Source organism: Spinacia oleracea, chromosome 3, assembly GCF_020520425.1.
Source record: "Spinacia oleracea cultivar Varoflay chromosome 3, BTI_SOV_V1, whole genome shotgun sequence".
NCBI classification, from domain to species: Eukaryota; Viridiplantae; Streptophyta; class Magnoliopsida; order Caryophyllales; family Amaranthaceae; genus Spinacia; species Spinacia oleracea.
In genome coordinates this window covers 156829402-156851839 of record NC_079489.1, presented here as the reverse complement: position 1 = coordinate 156851839, position 22438 = coordinate 156829402, and the positions used below count along the sequence as shown (strand labels likewise).

Here is a 22438-nt window from a genome sequence, read left to right as displayed (position 1 = left end):
GACTCATGAGGTCATGTCATGCAGGGTGCAATTAGTTACTCCCGCTGTTTCTAAATGTTCTTCCCATTTTCATTTGACATACTTGTCAATGCGCATTTTACATCGTTAATATCTCTAATTACATGTTATTAAAAATTATATAATTTTCATATTGTTAAATTACTCATCGAGATGAATCAAACAAGACCCCACATGACTATGCTTTTTTCTTATATATTGAACATAATTTAAAAGATTCTCTTCTATGGTGAATAGTGTCAAGATTCCAAATGGGAAGAACATTAAGGAACGGAGGGAGTATATCATTATTATTCATTTTTTTGTTTATTTGCTTCGTAGTATAGGTTGTAGTTTTACTTTGTAAAATATGGAGTATAATTAAGTAGGGGTGAGAAAAACTCTAGATATCCTGAACTGGAATCATAACCTGTTGTTGAAGTTTCGATTCCAGGTAACAAAATTGGAAACTTGTTTTAACATGTTTCGGTTTTGTTTCTCAATTTCTAGGAACGGGTATCTTGCTGGATACCCTGTACACACCAGTTCTAACATGGAGTACCAAAATTAGAAACCGGGACCAAATAAAAATAATTCATATGCCCAAAACATAAAATAATCCAAACTCATTTTTGAAAAATGTAAATAGTACGGAGTATATATTTAGTTATTTACGATTTAAGTCTAAACTATAAACCGGCCAATCAAAGCCTAAACCATAAATTAGATTTTTTTTTAAAAAAATAATAAATTAGCAATATTTTACTTAAATTCGTGAATTGACAGGGTACGCTAAATTGAATCCCGTTGCAACAAGTTCCGATTCCATTCTCATTTTCAGGAGCCTGTTACAACATATTTTGGAACATGTTGCAACGGGATCCAATTATGTTACGTTATAACAGGAGTCTCGGAATTTCAGGAACCTGTTACGTTGTAACAAATTTGATTGTTTATAATTTTGATAGGGTACCTTGTTTTGTTCACCCTTAATACATGGTACAACCAGATTGAAATTAAAATTTAAAACACAAAATATAACCGATTGTATAATAAAAATTTTTTAATTTATGCATGCATCCAATTAAGAAGAATGAGATGGAACATGGAAGTTTCTCTTTCATAAGTAATCCAAAAAAGTCATTTGCCGATAAATTTTGTATCTTTAATAATCCCTTTATCTTTGTATGTTGTATCATTGTATGAATAGTTGACCCCTCTTCTTTATTTCTTCTCTTTAACACTCCCACCCACTTTAACTTGAACCAAAAAATTCACATAACCGTTGATCATTTCTTTCCCACCTCATTATTTATCCAAAAATCATACCTTAAATTAAAACTTCCCACCTCCATTTCCTCATTTTCAAATTTTCAACTCAAAAAAAAATTTAAAATCCCACCAAAAAAAAGCCAAAGAAAAAACTAAGTAATGGGACTCTTAGGTGACATAATAGGCAAGGTAAAAGACAAAGCATCAATAGGCAAAGCCGCCCTCCTCTCCCGCAACCACAACACGGCGGCGTTACGCCTCACAGTCCTACGCGCCACCAGCCACGAAGCCGACACACCACCACCAGAAACCCACCTCGCCGCCATCCTCGCTGCGGGGGACGGTCCACGCACGGCGGCAGCGGTAGTCATCGACGTCCTCATGCGCCGCCTACACAAAACCTCCTCCTCCGCCGTGGCAATCAAGTGTCTTTTATCACTCCACGTCATCGTCCGACGTGGCAACTTCATATTACACGACCAACTCTCCGTGTACCCGGCGACAGGGGGGCGGAACTACTTAAAGTTGTCGGATTTTAGGGATACATCGTCTCCGACAACATGGGAGTTGTCCACGTGGATAAGGTGGTACGGTAAGTACCTCGAACAAATCCTGTCTAGTTCGAGGGTACTTGGGTACTTTCTCTTTTCGACGTCTTGTAGTTTAGAGCGCGAAAAAGCGACGGAAATTATTGCGTCGCTTTTATGTAAAGATTTGTTACGAGAAATCGACGCTTTAATCAATGTTCTAGAAGAAATCTGTAAGTGTCCAGATATTGTTCATTTGGAAGGGAACAAGTTGTTGATTGAAGTTATGGGTTTAGTAGGGGAAGACTATTTTACTACGGTTGATGAGATTGTGATCCGAGTTGAGGAGTTTAAGGAACGGCTGAGTTGCCTCAGTTTTGTTGACTCGGTCGAGTTGGTTTGTGCACTAAAAAGGTTGGATGATTGTAAAGAGAGATTGGGTACTTTGTTCGAGGTTAACGGGTCGGGTTTGGTTGATGATTTGTGGGTTTTGGTGAGTGAGATGAAGGATAAGGTTGGTGAAGTTAAAGGGTTTAAAGAGGAGAAGATGGTGCTTAGTTGGGGTAGGTTCGAGTCGGCTCGGTTCGGGGAACGGGTTAAGCCGCAAGACTCGGTTCAGTTTGCTTCTAACCGGTTTGCGTTTCAGTTTGCTTATGGTGAGCTTGTCCGATGAGCTGTGAAAATTACTAAGTGTATCCGTGTGCACCTTATATGTACTGAATGAGTTGAGTCGATATTGATTAATTTAGGAACATTTAGGTGTCTTAATTTTTTTATTTTTTGTTTTATTTTTGGTTTTTTTGGGTGTAATTGGTGGGGGGAGGGGGGTTTACTTTTTGAATGTAAATCTCTGTATTTTAGCAAAAATGTGTCACTAATTTTATTATTTAGGTTGATTAAAACTTTAAAAAGGCTTTGTATGTTATTATACTATTGGATTGTCAACAAAAGACCAAGAAATGGGAATTTTTTCTTTTTTTTCCCCTTGACATTTGAAAATGACATCCAAACATGATAGTTTAAAATGTACAAGTATAATAAAGCGAACAAAAAATATAAAAAGTTCGTGGCCGGAAATTAAAGAAAAATACTCATAAGATTTATACAAAAATAGAATTTAATGATGACAACAATCGATAGCTGAATGATAACGGCTAATGAACTACTCTAGGAAAAAGCCAAAAAACCACTAGAGCCCTAAATGATGATGTAGCTAAATATATGGTTTGTTTAGAAAAACTTAGACCATGATCAACCTCAGGCGTTAAGATTTGAATTATGCTGATATGACATATAAGTCAATTAATATTAAGATTAGACTTAATCGAACTTATTTGAACTTATTTTATCTGAAAAAAATTTATTTTGTCTGAAATAAACTTATTTGTTTGTGAAAATATTTGAAAAAAACTTATTTTTGCGGAACTTATATTACCTGAAATTATCTTAACTTATCTGAACTTATTTTGTCTGAAATAAGTCAAAATAAGTCGAACAGAACAGAACCTTAAATAAAATTTGAGGGATGAAAAGTTAAATTAAATTTCGTCATAAGGAGTCCTAACAATAATCTATAATAATATATTAAAAAAGGTCTCTAATAATGGATACGTGTCACGTAGAACTCTCTAATCATTAAAACATACCATGTCAGCTCCTTGGCAATAAATGTACCACGTATAATATACATCAAAAATTTCTTCCAATAAGATCCGAACTTGAAATTTGTCACACAAAAAGTTGATATGTTACCATCTTAGCCAACCATTAAATATTATCTTTTCACACATAAATATATATAACTTGGAATATCCAAGAGCAATGATTGAAGAAGGGATTGATTACAATTCTGGTGACTTGAGTTGCCTTTGGCTCATATTCGAGACATGCACTTCGTATATTCTAAATAAGGAACACTTTCTCCTTTATATTTATACCTAAAATAATAGTTTCTCCAAAATAAAAATAATTTTCGGCATCTTCTCAGTTTCAGATTGAAGTTAGGTGCCGTCTGCCCACTTCTCTACATGAATGGTTGCTTTGTTAGCCTGCAATTCATAACATGCGAGAGATTAATTATAAAACATCATATAACTAATACCGAATACTTTCTCCGTCTCATTTTATTCTTTCTATTTGGATTTTTTTATAATACAAAAAAAAAGGAAAAAAGGAAAAACAAATAGAGACGTAGGAAGACAAAGAGTACTTTATTGTCGAAATAAAAGTTTTTAGTCAGCCAAATTGTGTTGCCTTAGTGCCTTACTGTTAAAAATCCGGCCAAATAAAAAGGTAATTTGGTGGTTAAAGGTCTTTGTGAGCTGGGCTTGATGGGCTTTAGGCCCAAACTGGTTTGAGCTTCGGGCTAAGGGTAACATAAAAAGGGCTGGAAAAGGAGTTTTGGGCTTATGTGGATCTTATAGGTAACAAACGATTAGCAAATACTCTCTCCTTTCGTCCCTTAATGTTTAACTCATTGCGTTATTTTGGGTCGAATTCTTGACCCTGAATTTTCATTAACTATAAACATAGTCATGTGGGGTCTAGTTAGATTAGATTCAATGTATACGAATATCAATTATTCCTTATAAATTAATGAGTGCAGAATTAGAAACATTTATGCCTAAATTGTGCCTTAAAGTACCGTTAAAAATCAAATGAATTAAACATTAAAAGACGGAGAGAATATCTAGCTTCACTCTTTGAACTTTAATTACCTCTTTATCCCAGTCGCATCGCATCGTGATGATAGATAATATCAATGTTTGAACTGCAGTCCCCCCAAAAATCATTCCAGCCCAAACACCCTGAAATCAATTCAAACTTAATTATTAGTAACAAGACCAAATATATATGATGTATGTGCTAATCATGTAGCAAAACAACATAGTTAAAATTTAAAAATATTTCACTTGTGACTCATTCGCATAATAAATAAAAAAAAGCATAGTTAAAAGAAAATTGAGTTCCATGGGGAATAATTACCATAACTCCTTGGTCAAATGTCCAGCCCATCAAATACCCAAGTGGTGCCCCGAGCAAATAGTAGCATCCGATGTTTATGTAAGCCACCGTGCTTTGCCACCCCGATCCTACCGCGACACCTATAAAACAAAGGCATAAAGATGAGAACATAAGGTATGGGTCAACTAAATGTTAGCTAGCTACAACCACGACGAGTAAGAAAAAGGACCATACTTAATCAATATTTATGTCACTCTCAAACATTTCTTAGTTGTTGGGGATCGACTTTGTCCTACTGACCTCTATGTCACAAGGTGACCATCTCCACCAGCTTGGCAGCTTGTGTTGGTTAAAAGAAAATGTACTACTATATAATTGGTTGCGGCAATAATATAACAATATTTCTAGACGAAAGGATGTTTAAAGCAATTTAGATGGTGGACCATGGTGAACAGTTAGCATGGTGCACCTTAAGAACACACGTATATCGATAAAAGAACATTACCTTACGCGTGAAAAGAAAATGTGCTACTATAGATCGAGAAGAGAAATTACCGGAGAGCACGGGTTGGACACTATTGAGGAGGATGGTGAATGCCAAGAGAACAGAGAGCTTCTTAACCTCTTCGATGACGGGTGGACTGGTTGAGAAAATAAAAGCAATCTTTTCGTGAAAAATCAAAACTAGCAACCAAAAGAAAAGCCCAATTGCAACGGACGTCAGAACTGCTACCGTCGTTGCAAATTTTGCTCCTTTTCCACTCCCTGCTCCTAGCTCATTTGATACCCTTACTCTGTTCACATTTCACAAACCCTTCATTAATAATGTCTTAAAAACTTAAAGAGTGTTTAGTTTTTTTAAGGCTCTGTTTGGTAGAGAGTAAAATATTTTCCTGGAAAACAGTTTTCTTCTATTTTTCAATTTTACATTGTTTGGTTTGCAAATATAAAACCATCTTCCTTAGGAGTAAAATTGTTCTTCCAATGATGGAAAGTCAGTTTCCTTTCAAAATGAAGGGAAAGCTGTTTTCCTTCCCTTTCCTTATCTCTCTTGTACCCCCTCTGTATTTATTTAAGGGATACACTTGCCTTTTCCGGCCGCATTTATTTAAGAGATACACTTGCCATTTTTAGTAATTTATCAACTCCACTATCTAATTAAATAATACATCTAATTACCATATGATCCACCATCCTATTAAACAAATAATTTCAGAAACCCACCCCACCTCTCACACCAAAATGACATGGTCTCCACTTGCTTACTTATTAAAATATCTACCCAACCCCACTTGCTTTATTATTTTATTTCATTCAATTATTTTTCTTAATACCCGTGCCCGGTCAAGAGTATCTCTTAAATAAATACGGAGGGAGTATTCTCCTATCACTACCTGCTTAATTTCCCTTTCATTTTCCTTATTCTTTTAACATGGAACCAAACAACGAAAATCTAATTTTGAAAATCCGTTACAAATTATTTTCCATGAAAATTATTTTACACTGCAAAAATATTTAGACCCACCCAAACAAAGGAAAAGTGAAGACACAAACTTACCCAGCACCAGCAAAGAATGCCATAGGAATCATCATCTCCCATCCATTGATGCTCATACTGTCAAATCAACAATGTTTCTCACGTGTTACTGCTACAACTAGTACGATCTAAACAAACAACCGTTTCTATTGAATACGATTACACAACTATACGAATAAAAAGAAATAATTGGTCTTCAATAACTACAACAAGTAGTTTGTTGATCGATTGCTTCAATATTAAAGTTTTGTGATTTCAGGAATTAATAAAACGGGTCCATTAGATTGAAGCATTGAATTATACTTATTTCGGAGAAAATAAAGAGGCGCAAGTTGCGATAACATTTAGTTGTCGCAATTTTACGTGTTGGAGTTTAATTGGTATATATAGGCGCCATGTAGGTTATACGTCATCTGAATATCCTTAATATCAATGCAATATTTTTACTATGAAAATATGTAAATAAAGTAGTCGTTATGAAAAAAGAAACAAAGAAGAATATTAAGATTTTCCTATATTTTTTTGTAACATGTATAATAGGTTATATAAGTTAAATATTTTAGTTTTCAATTTAAATCATGGCACATAATGATGTCATGTCATCATTATGTTAAGGCTTAAAAGGTCGCATGTTGCGACCTTTATCATTTTCGTTATACTTATTCCGGAGAAGGAAAAAAAACATACCATATGGATAACGCATCAAGGGCTATCTCAGCATTCTCCATATTTCCAGTCATCAGTATCAATACTCTGTAGTACCAGTTTTCCAAACTGTTCATAATTATTATACATAAACTTGTTATTAGAGATATTACTCGGTAATAATCAAAATAAATATTAAGAGTACAAAATACACTCTCTTCTTTACACATTTAAATTGAGACTATTTGATTAACTTATAAAGTACTGTATAAGATTGTTGGGTTACTCCACTTATTACAGAATAATCTGAAACCATATTTAACCTCATGTGTCCTCCAATATGGACTTATATTTGGCCCCATGATTAAATTGAGGGCAGAGAAAAATAATACAAATGGCCCATTGAAATTTAATTATTGTTGTTGTCGTCACTAAAGTTGTTAGGGGTTGCAAATTAATACGAGGTTGTTGCACTAGTTTTATAGATTTTGACATACATCCTTAGATCATCTTTAATCGTTAGCTAATACCGTTGTAGTTTGAAATAGCACATCAGTTCTTCAAGAAACAATATTTTTTAGCTATAATAATGCTCTAATGATCTGCATATAGTCTTAAAATAATAACTGCATGTAAGTTAAGACTATTTGATTAACATATAAGATTGTTGGGTTATTCGATTTATTACCAAATATTTCTAAGAAGAAACCATATTTGGCTTATAGCTAGTACTATGTACTAGTTACATGTAATTAAACTTCCTATTAAATGTCCATATTTAGAAAATTGATTAATTAGCAATGCCAATTAGTCTAACATCAATGTAGTGATTAGTAATAACTATGAAGAGTATCCCTGTCCCCTAATTATTGTTTGAACGCTTTGATTTCGGATTATAATAGGCATAATGCCGTGACTTTTATGTCTTAATCTATTTGTCCTTTTTCAACAAAAGAATATAACACTTAAACAGAAAGTGTAAAGATCATTTTGAAGCAAAAGAATATAACACTTAAAGAGAAAGTGTAAAGATCATTTTGAAACAGGGGTAGGATGAAGAAAAGTATTACCAAAGCATGACACCGGAAGCGGTGGATAGCTTGACGAACTCCCAAAGGCCAGAAAAGGCCTCCATAGAGAAACCATCCCAAGTAAGGGGGCACCCACCAAAAGCAGTGTAACCATACAACCCGAACACCACCACCCACCACCCAAAGTTTTGGGCGGCGGAAACACCAATAACGCCACACTTGAACACAGACACAAATAACCAGGACACGAACAAATGTACCACCAACGCGACCACTGAGACCCACGCCACGACGTTGGCCTTAAGCTGGCACTGCAGGAACCTTTGTAGCGGAAATTGAAAGGCAAAGCTAAAGTGAAGTGGTAACATCCATAACGCCACCACTCCGGCCATCTCGGAGACGTCGTCTGGTTGGCCTAATAGCTTTAACATAGGTGTTGCAAATATGTATAAGGGTAACAAAAGGATGCAACATACAAATAACACAATCCATGACCTTTGCATGTATACTCCCATCATGTGGTATTTCTTCGCACCATATGCTTGTCCACATAGCGTCTCCAAAGCACTTGCCATTCCCAACTATTTTGTTTAACAAAATTCCTCATTAGTATTAGTCCATTATTGCTTAGTTTCTTGGCTTAAAATAGGGGGAAAAACATCAACTAATCATTAAACTTTATCAAAAACATAATCAACCAAACAACCTAACATCAAGGGTGCGTCATATTCACCTGATTTCATTTATCCGAACTTAACTTAATTTCTAAGAAGTTATTTGAGTTGTTAATTGAATTTAGATTTTAACACTTACTTTTCCTTAAACCTGAGTAGCAAATCAACTTAAACATTTGAATTTCATACTACCTTATAGTCACCACGACGGCGGAACCAAAAACCTTATTTTTACATTTTTTCCCCAAGTAAGAAAAGTACCTATTTGAACCTAGATTTTTCTTTTTTAAAAAAGGAACCTGGGGATTGTCGATGCTCCCGCCCCCGATGTTCCGCCCCTGGTCAACCATCAGCATCATCTTAGTATCTAACTAGCCAATTGAACCATATTTAGTGATTTAAGGTCTGTTTATTTCAACTTATTTTGACTTTATTATAATTAAAGTAAGTTTTTTTTCCCGAAAGAAGGGGAAGAAACCCATAAACAAAAGAATACTACAAAAATAAGTTAAGATAAGTTAATTTCAGTCAAATTCAATTATACTAGCTTCTACTAATTATGAATTAATGAACCTATATACGGATTATTATTTATCATTTTAGCTTAAGCTGGTGGTTGAAATCTTAAGATTAGTTTTATACTCTATCAATTTTAAGAAAGATCTCTACATAAAGAATGCATATAAATTACCATGAGACCGTAATCGAGGCCAACGATGACATTGCAACCGATGGACATAGCAGCAAGCTCAAGGTCACCAAGGTGGCCGGCGAAGGCTTGAGTAGAAACCAACATAGTGTAAGTAGCAATACGGGCCACGATCGACGGGCCGACGATGTGCCATAACTTCTTGGATTCGGCCCGTACCCGTTTCACAAGACTACTATTATTATTGTTGTGTTCATCATCATCATCATCATTATGAAAATGATTATTATGGTGGTTTTTTAAAAGGGGGACTTTTGGGTCTTCAAATGTGTTGGAGATGTTGTCTATAGACATAGTAGCTTTTTAGGACTATATTAGAGTCCAATTATCTAATATAAAAGACAACGAGTTGGTGAATCGAATGTTAGAGAGGGGATGTAAAAGAGAGATGGCAAAATGGCAAAAAAATACATATATTTTATACTAATATTTTAAAACAAGATATTTTGTGAATATAATAATGTGATCACGTGTATCTTTGTGGGATATTTTTTATTTTTGTTAAACCACCATTTATACCAAAAAAAATTGTATTCCCCCGATTTACGGTATTTTACTATTCATCCAACCCAGTGCGGAAAAAGTGAAAAATAAAACTCACTCAAGGTAAAAAGTGACCCAGACTAAAGATAAAAGTGAACCCTAGCTATTAAAGAGTGACCTTATTCGATGACTAAAATTACCTTATCCAAAGATAAATGTGACCATAACCAATGAAAAATGTGACCCCAACAATAAACAATGAAGTGAACCCCGATCAAGAGTAATATGCTTGTTACTGTACAAGATATAATTATGACAAATACAACACCAACAATGAGAATATACCAATACACAAGTGTAACATAGGTAGTGGGTTATGTTGGGGCTTGAACCCACACCATGTACAATATTGTACATTAAAGTGACTTATAACTACAATAAAGAAAACTAATCTATACCTAGTATTTAAAAAAGAAAACCAATCTTTCTAAGATGACACGTGTATTAAATCTAACAAATCTGTAACTTTACAAGTGTCCCATACTCCCATCTATTACTCTCATGTACTTCATATTTCTCATCCTTCATCTTCCTCATCCTTCACCTTCTCATTAATTCTCCAACCTTAATTATTTTTAATGTCAAATTAATTCAATTACCAAATGTTTCTCCTTTTTCCTGTAGCATTCTTCAAAAATTTAACCATCTTTCACTAATAGACTTTTTGACTGATCCATTTTAAAACGATAGGAGTTTGTAGGGTATTTTAATTGTATCCTACAGGAATTCAAGTTGTAGTACCACCTCCCTTTTCTCTCTCTGTCTCTCTCTCTCTAAGCACGTTGTTCTTGATTTTTCTTGCTTAATGATGCAATTCATTTTGCAGAGAAGGATAGTTTTAATATATGGTTTCCATGAAAAATAATTAAAGGTGGGGTTTGAGACTTTTAGGTGGGTTTTAGTTGCATATTTTTGTTATACTTATGGAACTTACAATTAGTTTTAGTTCTCCTTTAAGAAAATTTTTGTCAGTACATTTTAATAATTAGAAGTTTCGTCAGTAGTTCAATAGTTAGAATTTTTGTCAGTATAGTTCAATAGTTACAATTTTTGCCAGTATAATTCAATAGTTAGAATTTGTTAATTAAGTCTTGAATTTGTTTAATTGGATAACATGAGTATAGTGGTAAATTGTAACATTTGGTGAAAATAGAAGGTTTTCTCTATCTCCTATTGCTAGAGTTGAGTTATTTTTTATCCTGCAAGTTCTTTGATAATTCGGTTCGGTTTTTTTCCTATTTGGTTCGGTTTGGACTGAGATCTTAAAAAAATTGGTTTTATGGTTGGATTGGACTGAAAGTCTGAAATCGAATTGACCGAACTTGGCCAAAAAGTATAATAAGGGCCCAAAAATTGGCTAAAAACAGGTATAGTATAGGCCCAAAAACATGCCCAAATGAAAGGCCCATGAAAATTCGGTTTTATGGTTTGCATGGGACTGGAAATTAAAAATCTAATTTGGTTTGGTTTGGATTAAAAGGTTATTTGGTTTGGATTCGGTTTTAAAAAAATGAAAACTGAATTAGTTCGGATTGGATTCGGTTTGGGCCTTAATCCAAACCGAAAACCGACATTTCACCCCTACCCACCATCCAAATATTAAAAAAGTAAGACACATATAAGATGTCCTATATCCTAAGAATAGCCCGTGCCTTGCACGGGTCAGACGACTAGTAACATCAATAAGGGTAACTAAAAGAACAGAACATGTGCGGATAACCTTCCTCTTTTGGGCCGCCACACAATATATTATCGTAGATCGGCCTTATATTCATTATTAGATGCGATTTTATATTCATTCTGAAAAGTTTGTGTCATTTATATTCATTATTTTTCACTTCTCCTCCTTAATTAGATGTGATTTTATCTTAACGTTAGTTTTTTTTTTTTTTTTTTTCAAATTCTAATGTCAATTCCATTATACTCCAAATGCAACACATTTTATTATTTCAAATTTTCCGTATCCTCCATTCCTCCCCTATAAAACATAGACTAGTGGCGTTCTTAGTGATGGTCCGGGCGACATTTTTTGTATAACGGTCCCCCCTAAAACGTTATTGTAGTTGTGCATTACTATATTGCTTAATTCTTCTATTGATCCCCTAGTTAAACAATTCAAGATCCACATTTGACTTAGGCAATATATAACCAAATTTTAAAATTAAAAAACTATAAAAATAAGTTAAACTTTTATTACTTCCTCCGTTCCTTAAATATTGCACGATGGTTGAATTTACGCTTCTTAATGCATACTTTGACTATTAATAAACTATTAGGCTACATATTATTTAGTCATTCGTCTTTTATCTAATTGGCATATTAATGAACCTAGTCTATTAAATTAGTTAAGTGACTAATTAATTTCTTTTTGGTGCAGATAGAGCTATAAATGATAAGGCGATAAATGATGTACATGAGATTCGATTTTAAATATTGAATACCATCCCTTTAAGATTTTACCAATTAACTAAGCTAACCAGTTGACACCCACTCAATTAAGTGACTATCAGATAATATGGTACTTCATAAGAGTTACAAAGCGCGCTAACTTTATTAAAAAAATAAACCCTAAAACCAGACCAATCGGCTGCATCCCACAAAACAGTAACTAGTTAACTATTACTACCTCCGTTTCAAAATGGTACATTTTCATGTCTAAAAATAGTATACAGAACACTCTGAAAAATATTACAGAATATAAAATTAATTAAAATGAAAAGTGTAAACATCATTTTGAAATGGAGGTAGTATAATTTCCAAACAAAATACCTAATGAAACGGGTGTACATATGAAGTTGGCATTACTCAAAGTGCAATAATGTTCATTCTAAATTTCCAATGAAGATGGAATTGATTACAATTCCGGTGACTTTGAGTTGCCTTTGGCTCATATTCGAGACAAGTACTTACTTCGTATATTCTAAACTAGAAATATTTTCTCATTCATATTTATACCTAAAATGATAGTTTTTCCAAAATAAAAATATTTTTCAGTATCTTATCAGTTTCAGATTGAAGTTAGATGCCTTCTGCCCACTTCTCTACATGGATGGTTGCTTTGTTAGCCTGCAATTCACAACATACATAGTTTAAATTTCAAATTATTGTTCATCTTACATGAGATTTATCAGAAAAAAAAAACCATATATATATATGTATATATATATATATATTGGTGCGAATTGAATGAGCCACGAGGGCAATATAAATTACAAATGGGGGCGGAGAGATTCGAAGCTGAGACCTATTGTACACAGGCCCTCAGTCTTAACCACTAGGCCAAGACATCATTGGTAAAAAAAAAAAAAAAAAAAAAAAAAAAAAAAAAAAAAAAATACCATATTTTTTTTTTGGTGCAAATGAGCCACAAGGGCGGGAATGAGAATCGATCCCTGGATCACCTGGAACCGGGATGGAAGCTCTAACCAACTGAGCTATCCATCACTCTCAAAAAGAAAACCATATATGAATACGTAATACTTCATCGCCACAATAAAAGTCTAAGAAGTCGGTCAAAGTTCGATGCAATAACCTATAAATGGCTAACCTGCAGGCCCGACCCTAAGGAGTGAATAAGAAGTAACTCCCTGGCCTCCCAAATAATAAGGCCCCAAATTTATAGTCCATGTTATATGCTACTCGTATGTACATTATAAACAGAAATATTACATTCAAAATTTGGTGGCTTTGTATGTTAAAGGGGTAAAAAATTTCCAGATAAATGCATATGAATATCCATTTTTTTTTATAACTTTTACGTGTGTAAAATTAAAGATATTTAATTTTTAAATTGTGTCTTGAAAACCGTAAAAACTCAAATGAAGCAAACATTAAGGGACAGAAGAAGTAGCTACTTAGATTCACTCTTTGAACTTTAATTACCTCTTTATCCCAGTCGCATCGCATCGTGATTATTGCTAATATCAATGTTTGAACTGCAGTCCCACCAAAAATCATTCCAGCCCAAACACCCTGAAATTAATTCAAACTCAATTTTTTAGTAACAAGACCAAATATATATATAATAATGTTGAAGATCACGTAGTTATCCTAAAGGGTGAAATAGTCCAATGGAGTTCCATGGGGAAAGAATTACCATAACTCCTTGGTCAAATGTCCAGCCCATCAAATACCCAAGTGGTGCCCCAAGCAAATAGTAGCATCCGATGTTAATGTAAGCCACCGTGCTTTGCCACCCCGATCCTACCGCAACACCTATAAAACAAAGGCATAAAGATGAGAACACCATGTATGACATGGGTCAACTAAATGTTGGCTACCTACAACAACGACGAGTAAGAGGATTGAGTGAACGATCCTACTGAATCAACATTTATGTCACTCCCAAGTAGATCTGTCAAAAATCGACCCGACTCGAAATCCACCATAAACCAACTCGAAGATATTGGGTCTTGAACGAGATATTATGACCCGTACCCCAATTTTATCCGAACCCGAACAGTCCGAAAATATTGGGTCAAAACCCGATCGGACTCGTTTTTTACCGACCAATTGAAAATCATTGTATTTATAGTAATAAATGAGAATATAATTAATTTAAACAAAATAAGCACGTTGTTGTTGTTAGGGGTGTTAACGAGCCGAGCCGAGACCGAACTTAGGCATGCTCGGCTCGAGCTCGATACTTCTAACCTTAGGCTCGGCTCGAGCTCGAAGCTCGGCGAGCCTTGGAAACAGAGCTCGAGCTCGGGCTCGAAACTAGGCTTGATTCGGCTCGAGCTCGATGTTTAACAAGCCTGTAAAACAAGCTCGTAAATTTAAACTGAATTCAGTTAGTGGGTGGCTCGTATCAAATAAAAATACTTAATTACTGGACCCAAATCTACTCGGCCCAATTCAAAATTAGCTTAAAGGTCAAAATATATCCAAAGTATTAAACTTTGTAGGGCCCAAAACTTGTTATATTTGGTGCCGTATCCAGTGTACATACTAGGCATTTCATTTTATAAGGGTTTCTAGTTGGCTTCTTATTTATCTTTGCCGATGTGGGAGAATAAAGATTCCTCAAAAAAATTGATTGATGGCAAGCTCAAGCAATAACTTTCTTCCCCTTTCTTTCGTCTACCCCTTCACTTTTATCATATGGTTTCTCCTATTAAACTTTCTATGGGCCATCGAACCACTGTTTTGTTCGAAGCTGACTTTGTTCAAAGATGTAAAGCGCCAAGTTCTTAATTGCAGTCAACAACTATTTGCAACCATTCATGGTAACAAGACATCAGTGTTCCCACGACGAGTTTGTGGAGCTCTTAATCTCTACATTAGCCCAAGTGCCCATCCGCTTACAGTAATCAACAATCATTCTCTACTTAGCTAGTAAGGCTCTATAATTATTATTTCACAACACCTGAATAACTGACTTTTACAACGGTAGATTAGCTCGATTAACAACTGACAGTAGCATAACATTATTTAATATCAGAAACTCCCATCACAAAGGGTTTTCCACTAAATTATACATAGTAATCTTTTCCACCAAACGATATACAAGAAAGTACATGGTAGGCTGGTAGCTTCAAATAATTACAAGAAAGGTGATGGTAGAACAATATACTTACAAGAAAGTAGAATTAGATGGGTGCTTTAGATTTTCTGCGCACTTTTGCTTTTGGTTTTAGTACATATTCTTAAAACTCGGTAAATCAAAACAACCCATTGCAAAGATATATTCAAATATCCAAAATAAAGAATAAATATTGCAATATAATGAGTTTAATTTATATGCATCTACACTATTCATTCTGTTGCAATCCACCAATGTGGGATAGCTAGTCTCACATAGTAAAAATTAATATTTTAAAAAAACTCGAGCTTGTTCACGAGCTTTCGAGCCGAGCTGAGGATAACTCAGGCTTGGCTCGTTAAGATCTCGAGCCGAACTCGAGCTCGAGTCGAGCCCACCCGAGCCGAGCTTTGACCGAGCTTTAGCGAGCCGAGCATCGAGTAGTTCACGAGCAGGCTCGGCTCATTTACACCCCTAGTTGTTGTTACCGTTGTTGGGTGTAATTTGATTTGAATTTATACCCTGTATTATGGTTGAATTTGACAACTTGTGTATGAAAATTTGTTAATCTGTGCGGTTTTTTTTTTTTTGTATATTTGTTACACAAATTTATGAAAATATAATACGCGTTTAAAAATCTCTCAACCCATTGAGTATCCCGAACCCAAAAATTATGTGTCTTGAACAAACATTTGTAAATCCGAACCCAAAAGTGACAGAGTTGAGTTAACCCAAACCTGGAAATATTTTTCATATAACCCGACAAGATCGGCCCATTTGACAGGATTCCGAAACATTTCTTAGCTGATGGGCCTCAACTTTGTGACCTACTGATCTCTATACATCACAAGATAAGTTATCCATCAACTCTACCAAATTGTGTTGGTTAAAAGAAAATGTACTACTATTTAATTGGTTGCGGCAATAATGTAACAATATTTCTAAACGAAAAGATGTGTAATATGTTAACATATTTCCTCCATTTTTTAATCATTGCACCATTTGAGTTTTGGCACTACTCATTAACTCTTATATGATCGTCTTTTGTGAAATATATGCAAAAAAAAGTATATTCATATGGGATCTTATTATAATCGTTTCAAAATGTAATTTAATAATATTTGGCTTTTATTTTTTTGTACATAGTGTATAATGAGATATTAGTGGTTAAATTGTGCATTGACAAGCGTGAAACCTCAAGTTGTGCAATTATAAAAAAATAGAGGAAGTACATACGGAGTAAGATAGAGAAGAGAAGTTACCGGAGAGGACGGGTTGGACACTGTTGAGGAGGATGGTGAATGCCAAGAGGACGGAGAGTTTCTTAACCTCTTCGATAACGGGTGGACTGGTTGAGAAAATAAAAGCAATCTTTTCGTGAAAAATCAAAACTAGCAACCAAAAGAAAAGCCCAATTCCAACGGACGTCAGAACTGCTACCGTCGTTGCAAATTTAGCTCCTTTTCCATTCCCTGCTCCTAGCTCATTTGATACCCTTACTCTGTTCACATTTCACAAACTCATCAATTAACAATGTCTTAAAAACTTATAGGGTGTTTAATTTTGGTATTTCAAAATTGGGCAACAAGCCAACATACACGTATTAACTTTTTTTTTTTTTGCAAGGTAAGATGAATAGTTCTACCGGGTCGGAACCCCGCACGGGTTAACCCGTCCGGATTAGTAGACTAGACACTTTGAGAGTGGAGGGAGTGATAAGGGGAACCCTCCCTCAAAGTGCCCCTAGTGGGGATTGAACCCCCAACCTTTTGGTTGAAAGGTGGAATCCTTTCCACTAGGCCAAGACACACTTGGTTAAACATACACGTATTAATAAAGATCGAAAACAATACACGTATTTATGCATGTACTTTCTCCGTATCTTATTCTCGGTTGCTTATCATATACACAATTAAAGATGGCATTGGGCCGGCCTGAGGCCCTACACGGAAAAGGCAAGGTCCAGCATGAGTACGAGCTCGTGGGCCAGACTTGATCCCTTTTTTGAAAAAAGCACGACAAGACACGACATGACAAAAGCACATTGAATTAACTAAAGTAAGGCATAGACACAAAGATCTGGCCCAACACGAGGGAAATTGGGCTTGGATCGTGTCTGGGCCTCCTTTTCAAAATTCTCAGTCCAACCATCACGAATTATGTGGATTTGACATGGCACGGGGCCGTTCATACCAAAGACACATGGGCTTAGCATGAATCATGGCCTGAACCCGATGTCATCTTTAGGCTTTACATATACTCCCTCCTTTTCTAATTCTGGATTGCTTCTCCTATTTCATAGGTCTCGAATTAGTTGTATCATTCATTTTCTTTCAAGCTTAAGTAACTCAATGAATTGTCCCTTTCAACGTTTTCAACTTTCTAAAACTTTGTGTCATGTATTCATCCTAATCAAACATGTTTTATGGGTCACTTAAATTAATGATACGATGAATTCAACACGTTGCACCTCTATCTAAATATGGTTGTGGGCCGGGCCGGACCAAAGCCCGACTCGACCCGGCATGAAAAACCCGGCCCGACACGAGCACGAAAAAAGCACGTCCCGGCACAGGCACGAAGCCGTGGGCCTTAATTTTTTGGAAAAAACACGACACGACAAAGCACGCTAAATGTAGTAAAATTAGCCTTAGGCACGAGGGGCCGACACGAAAGCCCGTGGACTTGGGCCGGACCTGGGCTCTTTTTAACTTTTCGGTCCGGCCCGACACGACATGGGCCTGGAGTGGGCCCGGTCTGGTTAGGCCCACGGCTCGTGGGGCTCGGCTCGGCCCACATCCATCTTTACGCCTCTATCCCCATCTCTTTGTAAATTCAAGTAACTCATCCAACTTGAGTAGGTACGAGTCAATTTTGCCAGTTTCTTTAAGCGAAAAAAGGAAAGTGAAGACACAAACTTACCCAGCACCAGCAAAGAATGCCATAGGAATCATCATCTCCCATCCGTTGATGCTCATACTGTAAAATCAACGTTTCTCACGTGTTAATGTGGTACTACTACTTTATTACTACCTCCGTTTCATAAAATTCTTTACAGTTACTATTTGCATGGATTCTAATGTAATATTTAACTACTAATATATCCAATTTCGTATGTGAAAAAATTTAAGTTGATATTATGAAAATGCATACCGAGACCAATCTAACAAGATCTTACATGTAACGTTTTGATGTATGGTGATAATTTACGGTCAAAGTATTCATACTTTGAACACATTTTTTTAAAGCGTAAAGAACTTTTAGAAACGGAGGTAGTAGTACACACTAAAAAAACAACTATATTGTTTCTATTGAAAAGAAAAACATACCATATGGATAACGCATCAAGAGCTATCTCAGCATTTTCCAGATTTCCAGTCATCAATATCAATACTCTGTAGTACCAGTTTTCCAAACTGTTCATAATTAATTAATTATATAAATTAAACATGTTATTTAGAGATATTACTCGGTAATAATCAAAATAAATACTACTCCCTCCGAACCTAAATGTTATTCCCGTTTGTCATTTTACGCGGTTATTAAGGAAAGAAACATTATAAGATTAACTATTATTAATGTAGTTTTATGGGAAATTGTTGCTTTTTGATTCCATTTTCACAAGAAAACAAAATAGTTGAACCAATAGAATTTAAGGAATAAAAATGCCAACTCATTAATCCATCCAAATATAAACCAACCAATGAGACTACAAGGTTTTTTATTGATAAACCAATAGAATCACAAAGTTAAAATTACAAGGAAGAGATTAAAAAGGAAATAAAAGAAATGGAAAGATTATTTTGGGACATTAAAAAAGGAAACGGGAATAACATTTAGATTCGGAGAGAGTACTAAATACTAAGAGTACTAAATATAAAATATTCATACCTTCAAAAAAAAAAAAGAGTACTAAATATTTAAGTGAATTGCATACAATAAAATAAATACACTCCTTCTTTACACATGTAGTTAGGGGTTGCAAGTTGTTAGGGGTTGCAAATCAATACGAGGTTGTTGCACACTTGCACTAGTTTTAAATTTTATTCAGAAACTAATTTTGGTTTATACTACGTATTCTATAGATTTTGACGTAGCTCCTTAGATTATCTTTAATCGTTAGCTAATACTGTTGTAATTTAGAATGACACATCAGTTCTTCAAGTAACAACATTTTTTAGCTATAATAATTATCTAATGGTCTGCATATAGTGTTAAAATAATAACTACTTGAACATGTAAGTTAAGACTATTTTATCAACATATAAGATTGTTGGTTATTCGACTTATTACCCAATGTTTCTAAGAAGAAACCATATTCGGCTTATAGTACTCCCTCCGTTTTTAAATAAGTGTCACTTTTCTATTTTTGGCGTTCTCTTATAAGTGTCTCTTTTCTATTTTTGAACATATAAGTTTCCCACTTTTCCATACACTTTTCACATTTTTCCATACACTTTCCCACTTTTCTATAAATCATGATTACTTTTACTTACACATTCTACACTTTTCCACTTTTCAATCTCCACATCCGCTTTTATTTGTACTTTATCAATAAATAATTATCTACTTTTTTCTTTCCCAAAACAAAAACATTCCCAATCATTACATCTTACACACTTCACAATTTTATTAAGCTCCGTGCCGTTCCCAATAAGTGACAGTTATTTAGGAAGGGAGGGAGTACTATGTAGTTACATGTAACTAAACTTCCTATTAAGTGTCCATATTTAGAAAATTGATTAGGAATGCCAATTAGTCAACCATCAATCTAGTGAGTAGTAATAAAGAAGAAGAATATCTCTAACCCCTCTCGTTATTGTTAAAACACTTTAATTTCAGATTATAATAGGGATAAGGTCATGACTTTTATGTCTTAATCTATTTATCCTTTTCCAGCAAAAGACTATAACATTAAAACAGAAAGTGTAAAGATTATTTTGAAACTGGAGTAGGATGAAGAAAAGCATTACCAAAGCATGACGCCGGAAGCGGTGGATAGCTTGACGAACTCCCAAAGGCCAGAGAAGGCCTCCATAGAGAAACCAGTCCAAGTAAGGGGGCACCCACCAAAAGCAGTGTAACCATACAACCCAAACACCACCACCCACCACCCAAAGTTCTGGGTGGCGGCGACACCCATAATGCCACACTTGAACACGGACACAAATAACCAGGACACGAACAAATGTACCGCCAATGCGACCACTGAGACCCACGCCACGACGTTGGCCTTAAGCTGGCACTGCAGAAACCTTTGGAGCGGAAATTGAAAGGCAAAGCTAAAATGAAGTGGTAACATCCATAACGCCACCACTCCGGCCATCTCGGACACGTCGTCCGGTTGGCCTAATAGCTTTAACAAAGGTGTTGCAAATATGTACAAGGGTAACAAAAGGATGCAACACACGAATAACACAATCCATGACCTTTGCATGTATACGCCCAACATGTGGTATTTCTTTGCACCATACGCTTGTCCACATAGTGTCTCCAAAGCACTTGCCATTCCCAACTATATTTTGTTTAACAAAATTCCTCATTTGTATTAGTCTATTATTGCCTAATTTCTTGGCTTAAAAAGGGAAAAAAAACATCAAACTTATCATTTTAACTTTATCAAAACATAATCAACCAAACAACTTAAAACTGAGCGTGTTTCATATTCACCTGATTTCATTTATTCAGACTTAACTTAATTTATAAGAAGTTATTTGAGTTGTAAAGTGAATTTAGATTTTAACACTTACTTTTTCTTAAACTTGATTAGCAAATCAACTTAATATTTGATCTTTATACCAACTTCTGGTCGTTACAGAGGCGCAACCAGGAACCTTACTTTTACCTCTTTAGCCCAAGTAAAAAAAAAAACTTATTTTGCCCAAATAAAGGGCAGAAACCCCATAAATAAAAAAAAACTGTAAAAATAAGTTCAGATAAGTTAATTTCAGTTAAATTCAATTACACTCGTGCTAATATATTATACAAGAAATTAATAAGTAGATATTGTTTATCGTTTTAAGAAAGATTTCTACATAAAATTGGTATATAAATTACCATGAGACCGTAATCGAGGCCAACGATGACATTGCAACCAATAGACATAGCCGCAAGCTCAAGGTCACCAAGGTGGCCGGCGAAGGCTTGAGTAGCAACCAACATAGTGTATGAAGCAATACGGGCCACGATCGACGGGCCGACGATGTGCCATAACTTCTTGGATTCGACCCGTACCCGTTTTACAAGACTATTATTGTTGTTGTGTTCATCATCATCATCATCATTATCATTATGAAAATGATTATTATGGTGGTTTTTCAAAAGGGGAACTTTTTGGTCTTCAAATTTGTTTGGGATGTTGTGTTTAGACATGGCTTAGCTTTTTTAAAGGACTATAATTAGAGTCCAATTTTCTAATCTAAAAGACAAGAGTGGATGAATCGAATGAGAGATGGGGGATATAAAAGAGAGATGGCAAAACGGCAAAAGGATACGTTATCTTATACTCCCTCCGTCACTTAATACTCGCACTGGTTTGACTGGTGCGGAATTTAAGACATTTGAATTGACTTATTAATTTAATGGGTGTTAGTTGATAATGGTTATTTTTTTTAATATAGTTAGTGGGAAATGTGTAAGAGGTGGGGAATGGTGGGTGGGGAGTGTGGATTTTTAAATGATTTTTTGTGGGGAGTAGCGGTGTAGGTGGGTAGTAAATAAGTGTGAGAAATAATATAATATTGGTGAAGATATCCATTTATAGAAGCGGTGCAAGTATTAAGGGACGGTACGAAAAAGAAAGCGGTGCGAGTATTAAGGAACGGAGGGAGTACTAATATTTTAAAATATGAGATTTTACGGAGTATAATAACGTCACATGTATGATTGTATCTTTATGGGTATTTTTGTTTTTCCTAAAACCATCATTTATATTCCATCCGTTTCTTTTTGTTCTTTACGTTTGATTTTTTAATGTTTTATTAACGAATAATTAATGTGCATTGAGATTCCTCTA

The 22438-nt window shown here is 35.1% G+C and overlaps 4 protein-coding genes across 4 annotated transcripts in view; 1 reads left to right on the top strand and 3 right to left on the bottom strand.

Annotated features, from left to right (window-relative positions):
- Window positions 1–1220: 1220 nt before the first annotated feature.
- On the top strand, window positions 1221–2762 carry LOC110791753 (putative clathrin assembly protein At4g40080). The gene has a single exon (XM_021996510.2). The coding sequence runs from the start codon at window positions 1429–1431 to the stop codon at window positions 2467–2469; it is 1041 nt and encodes a 346-aa protein (XP_021852202.1). The 5' UTR covers window positions 1221–1428; the 3' UTR covers window positions 2470–2762.
- Window positions 2763–3425: 663 nt separating this feature from the next.
- The window catches only part of LOC110791764 (protein DETOXIFICATION 27-like), a 44295-nt gene continuing 25282 nt past the window's right edge, over window positions 3426–22438 (bottom strand). Inside the window, exon 9 of the mRNA XM_056841024.1 lies at window positions 3426–3733. The gene's annotated coding sequence lies outside the window, so the exon portion shown is untranslated. The remainder of the gene's footprint in view (window positions 3734–22438) is intronic.
- On the bottom strand, window positions 3592–9757 carry LOC110791765 (protein DETOXIFICATION 27-like). The gene is made up of 8 exons (XM_021996531.2): window positions 9339–9757; window positions 8013–8554; window positions 6985–7071; window positions 6319–6375; window positions 5316–5554; window positions 4782–4900; window positions 4514–4603; window positions 3592–3844 (listed from the first exon to the last, which is right to left on the bottom strand). The coding sequence occupies exons 1-8, from the start codon at window positions 9648–9650 to the stop codon at window positions 3797–3799; spliced, it is 1494 nt and encodes a 497-aa protein (XP_021852223.2). The 5' UTR covers window positions 9651–9757; the 3' UTR covers window positions 3592–3796.
- On the bottom strand, window positions 12684–21902 carry LOC110791763 (protein DETOXIFICATION 27). Its single transcript, XM_021996528.2, has 8 exons — window positions 21481–21902; window positions 20397–20938; window positions 18753–18839; window positions 18346–18402; window positions 16686–16924; window positions 13996–14114; window positions 13782–13871; window positions 12684–12965 (listed from the first exon to the last, which is right to left on the bottom strand). The coding sequence occupies exons 1-8, from the start codon at window positions 21793–21795 to the stop codon at window positions 12918–12920; spliced, it is 1497 nt and encodes a 498-aa protein (XP_021852220.1). The 5' UTR covers window positions 21796–21902; the 3' UTR covers window positions 12684–12917.

Coding starts and splice junctions, on each gene's coding strand:
- LOC110791763 (XM_021996528.2), bottom strand. CDS start 21,795: ATGTCTAAACACAACATCCCAAACAAATTTGAAGACCAAAAAGTTCCC. Junction 20,939..21,480: donor GCCTCGATTACGGTCTCATG/GTAATTTATATA, acceptor AACAAAATATAG/TTGGGAATGGCAAGTGCTTT. Junction 18,840..20,396: donor GCTTCCGGCGTCATGCTTTG/GTAATGCTTTTC, acceptor AATTATGAACAG/TTTGGAAAACTGGTACTACA.
- LOC110791753 (XM_021996510.2), top strand. CDS start 1,429: ATGGGACTCTTAGGTGACATAATAGGCAAGGTAAAAGACAAAGCATCA.
- LOC110791765 (XM_021996531.2), bottom strand. CDS start 9,650: ATGTCTATAGACAACATCTCCAACACATTTGAAGACCCAAAAGTCCCC. Junction 5,555..6,318: donor GCATTCTTTGCTGGTGCTGG/GTAAGTTTGTGT, acceptor AAATGTGAACAG/AGTAAGGGTATCAAATGAGC. Junction 4,604..4,781: donor CATTTGACCAAGGAGTTATG/GTAATTATTCCC, acceptor AATTGATTTCAG/GGTGTTTGGGCTGGAATGAT.